General features: G+C 42.0%; 1 protein-coding gene across 2 annotated transcripts in view; it reads left to right on the top strand.

The window, feature by feature from the left end:
• Positions 1–2,452: 2,452 nt before the first annotated feature.
• The window catches only part of SLC39A9 (solute carrier family 39, member 9), a 68,044-nt gene continuing 58,011 nt past the window's right edge, over positions 2,453–12,485 (top strand). Inside the window, exon 1 of one of the 2 annotated variants that reach the window (XM_006884744.1) lies at positions 2,453–2,676. In XM_006884744.1, the coding sequence (XP_006884806.1) occupies positions 2,581–2,676 (96 nt within the window). In that variant the 5' untranslated portion in view covers positions 2,453–2,580. The remainder of the gene's footprint in view (positions 2,677–12,485) is intronic. The other variant, XM_006884745.1, reaches the window with a different exon arrangement.

Below are 12,485 nucleotides of genomic sequence, written 5' to 3'. Positions count from 1 at the left end.
TGTAACTAATTTCTCAAACTTTAACCTGTATTTTAACAAAATGCCAAGGAGTGGCATTAATAGTTGAGGCAAGGAGAATTCTTGAGGATAAAAATGACATTTCCAAGTTCCACTGCAACTTATGTTCTACTTTCTGGTAATTTGTAGGGGCTGATCGCATTAAGCATCCAGACTGTGGGGCGGTTTGTTTTAATCTATCCTTGGTTCTGCGGAAGAAAAGACGGGACATCTCCTTCCTCCAGGGCGATGTACAGCTTTGGAAACTGAACTGAGATCAGGAATCCGGCTCCAGGGGAACGCCTTTTTCCTGCAAGTGAGGGAGCTCTGGTGGGAAGTCCAGGTGAAGCTGTGCAATAAAGGCCCTGGCTCTGGAATCTCCCGGTGGCTCCCAAGGAAACCTAACGGAGCGTGGCCGGGGGCTCCCTCCAACTCCCGGGCAGCGAGTGAGTAAATGCAGGCTCCGGTGGTGCTGTGGGTAAGGCATCCAACTGCTAACCTAAGCCTTATTCATGACCTCCCCCCGCCCCCCCCAGGGGACAAAGACCAGGCAGCCTGCTTCTTGGAAACCCTGCGTGCAGTCCCCTCTGTCCTACAACGTGCCTATGAATCAGAACCGACTCCACCGCAAGGCCCACAACGTGGCTGTGAATCAGAAAACCCACATCAGCAGGCTGGCGTGGCTGCATCAAACCCTTAAAAAGTTCAAAAAGCACAACTTATTAGCCCAGGGAATCGTTAACGGCAACGGTGCTAAGTGCAAAAATGGTCCACTACCGGCTGGGTTCGAAGAAACCTTAGACCTCAGCTAATAAGCCTCCCTTTTCAGACTCCACTCCCGACAGCACAGAAGTACTACAGAGAGCGCAGAGCGCAGGCAAATGGCAAGGGAGAGACCTGGCGTGATTCGAAAAGAACTTAAAACTCGACGGGGAAAAGGCGAAGCACAGAAAAGCAAACTATAGCACAGCCGACAAAGCGCACGACAAAGCAAACACCCTCGCCCACCCCCTCCCACGCCTCCATGCAGAGCGCAGGAAGTTCAATCTGTCAGCTTCGGAAACAGGTTTGGTAGACCTCTCCCGGCCATTGTTCCTACGCTGGGGAAGCGCGTTTGGAGGGAAAGAGCACCATCTCCACGCCTCCCTCCGCGAAGCAGCGGTCGGTAGAAAGCACATCCTTGTGCCCGCGGCGCGCCGAGCTCGAGTCCGCGGTCGGGCGCGCAAACCCAGAGCGCACCCAGGATCCGGGGCCTAAAGCCAGGCCCCGCGTTTCCGCGGCGGGAAGCAAAAGGGTCGATCCACGCTCCGGAGGGGCGGGGAGCAGTAGAATCGCGCCGAACTGGGGTGAGGGAAGGACAGCAGACGAAGAAGATGTACGAGCCTGGGGTCGCCCGGGAGGCTAGGGGCTCGGATAGTGGTGGGGGGAAAGCCTCTCTCACCATCGTGCTCTCTCGCAGCAGCCCCTGCTGAACCCACCGCCGCACACGAGCCGAGCTGCGACGCCGCCAACAGCCAATCCCCGCGAGAGGAGCCGCCGGAACTCGTCAAGAGGCAACGCGAAAGAGTCTTTTAGATCTTAGAGGCGCCCACATTTCCGGCACGCAGAGAAGTTTCTGACTCTGTTGCAGCCATCTTGGATAAGGGCGACTATATTATCTCACGGAATGGTTTCAAGGCCGACAGAAGGTGGTTTCTCCCCTCTCCCCCAATACAGTCTTCTGTGCTCTCTGTTAGACAGATGGCTTAGCGACAACACTGGCACCGATTACGACAAGAGTTGTTTCTCACTAGCCCTACTCAAAAATGGCGGCAGTAGACGTATATAAGGCGGCAGGTCGGTTGTAACCCGGAAGTGCCTTTCTGGAGGCGGGGCGGTAGGGCAATCCGGAAGTGCATGCAATGAGGAGTTGCCACTTGGCGGCCATGGCAGCTGTAGTATTGGTGTCCCCGGGTAAAGGCCCGGAGAAATGGAGTACCATGAGCATCAGCGGCTGTAGGGCAGAGACAGCTTTGTATCAACTTAATTACTGAACCCCTTGGGCCCGTCGTTAGGAACCTACGGGACTCTTTTTCCCCATCCAAGACTCGAAGGGGAGTTTGCCGGGACTAGTGGGTGATCCTGGGGGATCACCATCGATCGGGCGGCCCCAGGGGGACAGGGCTTCTGGAAAACTAACAGGTTCGCTTGAGTTTTCCTCCTCCTCCTTCTGCCACCTGAGACGTTGCTTGAGAGGGAGTGGGCCCGATGTGCCTCCCTCGTACCGACAGTTGAAGAGATCGCTCGATAGCGTCTTTCCCCCATTGACTTTTTTTTCTATAACCCGCGGGAGTCCTGTGACTGGCGTTTGAGGACCCACGCCCTCGACCTAAGATTTCCAAAAAGTTTCCTCTGGTGCTAATACCAGCAAGAAGGGATTGCTTGTAGGGACGCCTCCTGAACAGATCCGCCGGTGGGGGAGGCCGAACTGGAAAGTCCACCTTCTCTCCTGGCATCACTACACATGTTTAAGAACCTAAGCACCTTCTGAAGTCACTGAAAATTTATAGTCTGGTGGTGGTGGGGTGAATAAAGGAAGGCAGAATGGATGATTTCCTCTCCATTAGTATGCTGTCTCTCGCTATGTTAGTGGGATGCTACGTGGCTGGAATTATTCCGCTGGCTGTTAATTTCTCAGAGGTAAGACGTTCTCTCTTTTCTGTCATCTCTGGATGGCTGCTGTGAAATAGTGACAGTTGTAAAGGGAAGAGTTTCCCGAGTTCATCTTAGAGCTGAAGGGCTTATTCAGGAGGACTTGCCTTCTAAGAGAATTGTCCACAGCAATGAATAGAAACCAGCTTCATATTCAGCACCAGCGTTTTAAACCTGAATTGGGTGGGTCCACCAGAGGTCTGAGGTATGCTGAGCCCGAGTGTCCTGAAATTATGTAAAAAGAAAAAAATTGGTGGGGAGGGTGGTCTCTGCATATTCCTAGAGTGAAAGACTATATAACATTCTTTTAATTGCTAGGTTTTCTAAGAATCAAGGTTCCAGAGAATGCTGTTTATCCATATGGATTGAAATGAATGTAACTTCTCTTTTTGAGACAGTCAAGGATTTTTCTTTTTTAAGGGGAAGCTAGTGTTTGGACACCTGTACTAGAACAAACGTATGAGGGGGAACCCCCAAATTAGGTTGTTATTAATTTCTTTATGAAGAAGGAAGAGGTTAGGTTTAAATTTTTAAGCCTATTTGCTTCTAAGTGAATGTTTTTGTTATTCTGGGCAGTTTGGTTATCAGGGGAGAGAATAGAGGAAGCAGTTGTCCAGTGAAAAGACGGACAGGTTTATTCAATTGCCAGAAAGAACTTAGCAAGTTCACAGTTGTCAAAGATTTAGGGGGCAAACTAGACTCAGATAACAGGATTTTTTTTAAGTATTACATGATTTTAATAGTAAAATAAAGAAAAATAAATCCTAACTTCCCAGCTATCCTGAAAGTAGAAAGAAAAAGATTCATGCACTTTAAATCGGCCAGCTGGTTGGAGGGAGAAAGATGGGAAGTCTCCTTCCACGCAGTGTTGCTCTTGTGTACCATTGAGTCAGAACCCACCCACAGCTGACCTTCCAGTGGAATGGAAGCTTTCTCAAGCTGGTTTCCAGAGGCAATTTATTACAGGAAATTGTTGTTCTTTCTTCTACAGTGCTACTGATGGATTCGAACCTTGGTCCTCTTGGTTGACAGCACAATTCCTTACCACTAGGCCACCAAAACTTTACCTGTGATTGTATTGCCTCTGAAAACCCGCTACAGGGTCAGCTATGAGTCAGTTCCAATTCAGCCATATACAAAACGAAAAGGAAAAGTAAAGTTTTCAAGGTAGTCATTGAAGATCCCTGAAGGAAGGAGATGAAGAAAATAGCCTTTGGATGAGGAAGTGTGTGAATGAGGTATGAGATTGAGGGATAGTGAAGTCCACAGTCAGATGGATGGAACCACTTGAATTTGCTTCTTCTCTTGTCTGTTACCTTTTTAACTTCTCAACATTTAATGTCACAACTAACTAATTTTCAAGTGTTTCTAACTTCATTTTAAAAACCGTGACATACAGAGAAAATTGCGTGTCTCAGGCAGGTCTTACAACTTGGACAAGGGATTGTAGCATATTAGAACCGGTGGTTTTTCTAAATGTTGCTTTCTTTGACTCAGAGCAATCCTTAGCCACTGTGTTCTTTGCAACAAAGATCATAAAGTGGTAGTTATATACCAAACCCAGCCAGTAGACTACTTGGTTAGTTTAGCCAAATGTTTAATTTATTATTGTTCTTGCTTATGTTGCTCCAAGGCAGCAGTTAAACAGCAGCTGTTGGTAATGAGCCTTTTTTTTTTTTGGTAATGAGCCTTTTTGACCTGTTAAACCTGCTTCTGTTATTTTGGTTACTTGCTTGCCCCATGAGTCTGCCAGCTTACCTCTGACAAAAGCTGGGTTTTTTCTAAACTGCTTAAAAATTGAATTCATTCTAAGAGGGCTGACGTGTGAGATTTAGGGTGACCCATATATTTAAAAACTTACGTAGGTGCCAGTTTTCAAGCATATAATTCAAATAGACCATAACAACTTTTATAAAATGTCCAGAACTTTTCCAGCTTGACTGATTATTGGAGTATGCAAGTTTGTGCTATTTTCTTTGTCACTGAAAGGAAATATCTGTTGATCAGATGGTTAATAAAGCTAGTCAGTTATGCCACGTCATTTATAGATTTATAAATTGATGGTCAAAGTGTCTTTTTCATTTATAGGTCTTAAAATGCTGCATGTCAGCATTCCTGTTTATTATAACAGGAACAGTGCATTTTGAACTGTTAGATTAAAAATGAAAATTCATAACTTAAAGGTTAGATTCAACTGGTATTTATCTCCTAGCAACAAAGCAATTTTTTTTTCCTGGGTAAATGAAACTATTGCGAAAGACCAATGTGCTGTGATTAGTTAGATGATAAATTAGTGAAAATAAGCTTAATCAGGGAATTTGGAAGCAGAATTTCTAGCCTTAGAAAATAGTTCTCCAAATGCCTCCTTTTTAACAAAGTCTAGTTTTTCTTACACTCTGCACCTGTCAATTTGAATCATAATGTAGTAACTTGTGTTTTGCAATGATAAAAGATGTATCATCAGTTATTTAAAATACTAGGAGGGTCACCTATGTTATGATGTGCTGTCAATTCAGAGCTAATTCATAGCTAACCCTCCAGTGGGGTGTCAGGGGCTGTAAATCACACAGGAGGAGACTACCCATCTTTCTCTTGTGGGGAGCAGCTGGTAGGCTCGAACCGCATGCCTTTGGGTTGGCAGCACAACTCCTTACTAGGCTTCCAGAGCTCCCTCTAGTGGACTGATTGCAGCAGCGCTTCTGGACAAAGATTAGGAAGGAAGACCTGGTGATCTGTCTCCGAACATCAGCTTGTGAAAATCCTGTTAACCACTGCAAGAACATTTTTCAGTACAGTGCTGGGAGATGAACTTTGTAAGCAGAGACGCTTAAACACTCAGTGCCCACAACGTGGACTCGAGTGCACTGACAGCCTTGGAGATGGTACCAGGCTGGGCGGTGTTTTGCCCTGTTGTACCTGGGCCCACCAGGAATTGGAGCAGCCAGCAACTTAGAACAACAGCTTTTCTTACAACATTTTTATGAATAAGAAGACTAAGTAAATGTATTATAGTTTACATTTTTCACATGAAAAGGTGACTTTTTATTTGTTCTTCATCTTACCATTGCTTCATCCTTCATTACTGTTTTCTTCAGAACTTCTCAGAGCAGTTACAAAGGTTAAGGCAGTATTACTATTCAAATATGAGTTTAAATCAAGCAGCCTGAAATTGCTTTAATAGCTGTACCATATCTAGCCATCAAGACATTTATGAAACAAGGGTTCTCTGTCAGTTTCTCCAATGCTCCTTACCTCCAGACTCCCTTTATCAATAGTTTTGTGACCCTTATCCTTGCTTCCTGATACCCTGGTGACACTATCTTATTGCCTAAAGAATTCATAGACGAAGAAGGGGGGGAAGCTTATTCTAGTGGCCAATACTCTCTTAAGCATTTGAGGGGAAAAACAAAACTTGTAAAGGAGATCAAAGCATGACTTCTGTATTGTATGTAAATGTTTGTTAAAGTTGAACACATTTATTTGAAAAGTCAAAGCCATTGCCATGGAGTCATAACCTCTGACAGGTTTCCAGAGGCTGTGAATTGCAGTGGAAGGGATTGTCTGTCTCTCTCCCACAGAAAAGCTGCTAGGCTCAAACTGAATGCCTGTGGATTCGGAGCACAACTCCCTTCCTCTAAGCCACCGAAGCCCCTCCATTAATTTAGCATTGTCTTATTTTTTTTAACATTCAGTTATTAATGAGTGGTTGACTTTTGATTCTAAAAATCCTTGTCACCCAAGGACCTGCATATACTGTTTCAGGGTCCAGAAAATGGAGTATCTATCTACTTTCTTTTCAGTAAGAAAAACTGTTTTGTTGCTGATTTTGTTGAGTAGATACATTACTAGAAGAAAAAAAAAAGTACCTTGACAGCTGACAGGAAGTGGCCCTGGAACTGCTGTTTCTCATTTATATTATCAGAAATGTGGTTTAAAATGTAAATATGCTTTGTATATTGTTCTTCTTTGTCTATGATGTTATCATTACTAGCGATTTATTTTATTGTAAATAGATCAGCAATAAAAATTTAACCCTTTGGGGGAAAAATAAATCATTGTCACATAAGTAGGTTGAAAGCCTGCTGGTAACATATCCAGTCTAGCCGTTGCTTTAAGTGATAGGAATACAAACCAGTGCCAAAGTAGGGGTTTTGATTGGTTTTCTGAGGATTATCTCCTTGGTCATGTCTTCCCTTTGCCACAGAGCTAGTATCGGGGAGCAGCCTGTGTTTACAACAGCTCTCTGAAGCAGTGTTTCTCAGGCTGTGTTTTGTTAAATTTCTTTCCCCTTGCAGACTAACTTATGGAAGATAGCATAAAAATAAAATTCTAGGAAAATGAAGTGGAGAATAAAAAATATATGAAATAAAGCCCAGGTGTCTTATTAGCATTAACAGACATAGTATTACGCTGCTGTGTTATTGACATAAAAATTTCTGATGACTTTCAGGCTCTGTTTTTCTCATTGCAGGCCATTTGGTATAGTATTGCTCCAGAGGATTAAAACGCCTCATTTTTCTTGTGTTGAAATAGTTTAAATTTGTAAGCATGCAGATGAAACTGGTACTACTCTTCCTTGAGAAGAATTTAGAGTGGCTAACAAAGGAATATTTTCAAAAGGAACCTTCTGAGAGAGTGTAGTTCAAAATCCATGTTATTCCTTGAGCCAGCTATTTATCATCCATGTTAAATGACCTTACAGGGTTTTTGTGAGAATGAGATCATAGAAGCAAGAGGATTAGCCCTGTCTCAAATGTCATAAGCTTTCAAAAATGGTGAGGGTTTGAATTTTCAGTGCTGATTACAAAAGCTTTTTAGATGTTGTGTTTCTTGTGAGAATTTTGACAGCAGATTAGATTCCCACTTAACAAGTTCTACACAAATTATTCAAAGTGACATTAGTTACAGTTTTCCCTGTGTTTTCATGAATTTTGTTCTGTTTGTTCCAGTAATCTGCCCCTTTATGTTAACATGCTTGCTTTAGGCTAATTATTGACCATTTGGTCATTACTTGTTATTTGTTTCTTTTTACTACATATTTAGTTGTTGTTGTTGTATACCATAGTGTTGGAACCAACCCATAGCTGACCCTCCTTCAGGTTTTCAGAGGCAGTTGATTGCACGGGAGTGGATTGCCCATCCTTTTCCCACATATATTTATTTATAATTTATAAAACATAATTTTTTTTAAAGCAGAGCAGTACTCATTAATTACATTCATTATTTTATAGCTATTCTGTTATGTAGCTAACAGATATCACCAGGGATTAGTTTCAGTTCAGTATTTTAGAGAGTATCTCAAGGTGATAGTCCTGTGGAGTACTCCAGTCTCACACCAGTCTCATAGGTGTGAATTTTTTTTTGTTTTGCACAGGTCATTTTATTCTCTCCTGTGGGTGCTGGCAGTGCTTGCAGATTTGTACTTGGAAACATTCAGAATGCACAGACCTCAAGGTGTGAACTTTTAAGAACTTGAGTTCTGTTCCACATTTCTCTTCCATTTTATCAGAATCCAGAACTGTTGCTAATACCATCTGCTGCTTCTGTCTAAGGGTAGATAAGACTATGGTTCACATAGACCATTAGTCTTACTATACACTAATTTTTTCACTAAGTCTTTGATTTCTTTCTATCCTCTACTCCTGAATGAGGAGAGACTAATAGTTGATGACAGTCTTAGGCGCCTAAAACCCTGGGCACTACCCATCAAATTAGGATGTAAAGCATGATTTTTATGAACTGTATTGTCCCTACTTACAAAGTCATACCAGGAAACTATGGTCCTAAGCCTTTAAACCCAGAACAGTCTAAGAAGTATATATTTGTAACTGCCCTGTATGGTTTATTACATACACACCACTGAAGATGTGCATTTTTAGAAATCTGTTCTGTTTAAGGAGCCTGGTGAGATGGGGCCTTTATCTTTAGACATGATAAATCTCTGAAGCACAGCACGCTAACCCAAAGGTCGGCAGTGTGACTGACTCCACTCGTTGCTCTTTGGGGTGGGGTGGGGTGGGGAGGAGAGAAACAATCCTCTCCTGCAAAGATTCACATCCCTGGAAACGTGACACAGAGTAGCCCTGAGTGGGAATGGACTCCACAGCAGTGAATTTTGTTCCAATTTGTAATTTTAAAAAATTTATTTCTGAATGGACTTCTCTCACTATAACTTCTCAGTATTTGTTGCAATCTGAAAGGTCTCATTTGGGGCTTGGCATTCGTATTTCACCATGAATGTTCCACTTGGAAAAATTAGGGGTTTCCTTCAGTCTCCTTGCTTTAAGCTATTTTTTTGTAGAGAGTTAGCTTTTCTTCGTTATTCTCTTTCTTATTTTAAGTTTTGTTTTGCCCTTTCCTGTGACAATGGACATATTCATAATAAGTTTCTCTCGAGCTTTGAGAGGCTTGTGTCTAAAGACAATAATTTAAAGGTTTATTGTATGTAAAAGACAAATATGTAGTGTATGCTTTTTCCTCCACCAAATGATTCTAAAATATGACAAAATTCCTTTTTAAGGACTTTTCTGTTGCCTGGAATTTTGGGGTTTTTTTTGTCCTCTTATGATTATATAATAGGTTTTATGTCTCTTTAGAATTTCATTTCTAAATCCTAACATTTTAAACTTGGTATTCTTCATAATTTATCCAGATCTGATTAGCAGTCAGTAACTAGTCTTCCCCAAATTTGAATTTAAAGGTATTGTTTGATGGATAAAACTAAATTTGGATCATAAAACCTGGATATAATCTGTTTCAGTATTACTTTTATGAAACTTTCTTTCCTGGATACTATGTGGAGAAGCATCATTGAAATTTATCTATAATAGTTTTTAATAAGTAACGAAAACATCGACTGTAGAGTTGATTCCCTTTAAAACTAAGTAGGACAGAGTGGAATTGTCTTTTAGGGTCTCTAAAGCTATAAGGTCTCTAAGGTTGTCTCTAAGGTTGTAAAGACAAAGATTCTCACCACTGGACCAATTGGCAGCATCAGGATGGATGGTGAAAAGATTAAGATTGTACACAGTTTTAGTTTGCTTGGCTCCGCAGTCAACACTCTTGGCAACAGGAGCCAGGAAATTAAAAGATGTATTGTGATGGGAAAGTCTGCTTAGGGACCTCTCCAAAGTACTGAAGAGCAGAGGTGTCTCTCTGAGACTAAGGTGTATCTGATACATGCCATGGTCTTTGCAATCACTTGTTATGCATCAGAGAGTTGGATAATGACTAGGGAGGATAGAAGGAGAATTGATGCCTTTGAGCTGTGGTGCTGGAGAAGAGTGTTGAGAGTACCATGGACTGTTAAAACAAACAGGTTCACCCTGGAGAATGTTAAACCGGGCTGCTCCTTAGAGGCAAGGATTCTGAGGCTTCGTCTGTCATACTTTGGACATGTTGTAAGGAGAGACCAGTCCTTGGAGAGGGACGTCATGCTTGGGAGGGTGGAGGGACAGCACAGGAGAGGAAGGCCCTCTATGAGGTGGATTGATTGAGTGACTGGGCTAATCGGGATGGGTATATCGGCGACAGTGCGATTGGCACAGGACAGAGCAGAGTTTAGGGCTGTTGTACATAGAGTCACTATGAGTTGCAAGCGACTCAACAGCACATGACAACATAACAGCAACAAGATTGTAAATATTTATGGAATAGTTAATGTTCATTGAGCTATTTGTGTACGCCAGGGATGGGTATGTGTTATCTCAATGAATCCTCAGGACAAAAATACAAGCCAGGGATGGATATGTGTTATCTCAATTAATCCTCAAGACAAAAATACAAGATAGATACTGTATTTATTTCTTAGGGCTCTTGCAACAAAGTGCTAGAAAGCAGATTGCTTATAAAAACAGAAATGTGTTGTGTCACAGTTCTGAAGGCTAGAAAGTAGCCAGTATTACATTATCAGCATGAGCACACTCTCTTTAAAGGCTCTGTGGGAAGATCTTTTCTTTCCATTGATACTTATAGCACCAGGCACTACTTCACTTGCAAGAGAAGCATAGCTCTGTAGTCAGTGTATCCATCTTTTCTCTGGCTCCTTTTCTTTCCTCCTCTTTCATAGATTGAATCTAGACCCATTCTGTTACAGTATGACCTCATGTTAACTGATACCATCTTCAAACACTATTTCCAAACAAAGTCTCCTCTCCACAGGTAAAGCACTGTTAGGACTTCAATTTATTTATTTTTTTTTTTCAGGGGAGGGGGGATTTACAATTTGATCTCTAACAGAGTTAAAACTTTCTTAATAAAAGAGCAAACTCGGACTTGGAGGGGGTCACAGACTTTGGTAGAGTTAGAATTTGAGTCTAAGACCATTGGGCTCTTAGTACTAAAGCACCTATTATGTGATACTGCCTTTTGATTTGAGAGATCTCAATTATCATCCTTGTTTCCCCTGATTAGGGACCTCTTTAAACTCAAACTCATTGCCATAGATTTGGAACCAATTCGTAGCTGACCCTTCTGCAGGTTTTCACAGACTGTAAATAAAAAGGAAGGTTATTACCTGTCTTTTCCCCCCAGAGCAGCTGGTGAATACAAACTGTCAGAGGCACCACATTTGAGTTAGCATTGAGAATCCCTCTGGAGTACACCACCAGAGCTTCCTAGAGCCGCCTTTTGCACCTCTAATAGTTTACCTACCGCAGAGAATTTTAGCCTTCTGCTTAGTGTAGCAGAACTTGATGCTTCTAAAGTAAACAAACTTCCAAATGCCACAGAAAGAGATAAGCGAGTATGTCTAAGGTGACATTTAAATTAACACTTCCTGAGTTGGAATCCATGGAATCTGAAATTGTTCTCATTTTTTACTATACCAAGATTAATTTCACACATGACATCTTCACAGTTTCATCATTCCTAAATTGTGCTGTTAAAGAATTGTGCTGACATCTTTTTTGAGGGAAGAAGTCCTAAAATGGATTAAAAATGTGTCTATATGTGACAGTCTTAACCTCTCTCATCTCTTCCTTGAAAACCTTGTATTGTGATTTGAGTGAAACTACAGAGCAGATTGGTATTCCATTCAGCCATTCTTGCGTATTTTGTTTTATGACATTGATTATCATTCCCATTTGTATCAGCATTCTTCCTGTTATCTTCTGTTTTTTCCTTACCATTCATTCATTGTTCTTTCCTCTCAGTTCTTTCCTTGTGAGCATGGTTAATTGTTCTAATGACGAAGTACTTGCCTGGTATTATTGTTCACTCTACAACTCTTTATCTTTTGTTTTGCTGAAAGTGGTGGTGGTGGTGGTGTTTTGGTGTCCCATGGAGTCAGAACCAACCCATAGCTGATCCTCCAGGGGGCGTTTCAGAGGCAGTTAATTGTGCAAGAGGAAATTGTCCATCTTTCTCCTGTGGAGCAGCTGGTGGATTCAAACCTCGTACCTTCAGAATTACAATACAGTTTCTTACCACTTGGCCACCAGAGCTCCCTGGAAGTTGTATTGCAGGAGTGAATTCAAATCCAGGCTCAGAGTGTGACTAAGGATCATATGTAATACATGTCTCAAGAGTTATATGTCTTAAATACGAGATATCATCTCACCCCCTTAAGAATAGCAAAATTCAGCATGCGTGCTTTAGGGGAGCTCTGGTGGCCTAGTGGCAAGAAGCTGCACTACAATCCCAGAGGCTCACGGTTCAAATCCACCAGATGCTCTGCCGGGGAAGGAGGGACAATCTCCTCCTGTACCAGTCAGATCTGATTTGATGGTGCACACAAATAGTAAAATAAAAAATAAATTAAAAAAAATAGCAAAATTCAACAGAGCAGCAAACAAAAA

Source organism: Elephantulus edwardii, unplaced genomic scaffold (assembly GCF_000299155.1).
Source record: "Elephantulus edwardii isolate Elephantulus edwardi_28Jun2011 unplaced genomic scaffold, EleEdw1.0 scaffold00037, whole genome shotgun sequence".
NCBI classification, from domain to species: Eukaryota; Metazoa; Chordata; class Mammalia; order Macroscelidea; family Macroscelididae; genus Elephantulus; species Elephantulus edwardii.
The sequence above is the reverse complement of the archived record's forward strand: the minus strand, read 5'-3'. Positions and strand labels throughout refer to the sequence as shown.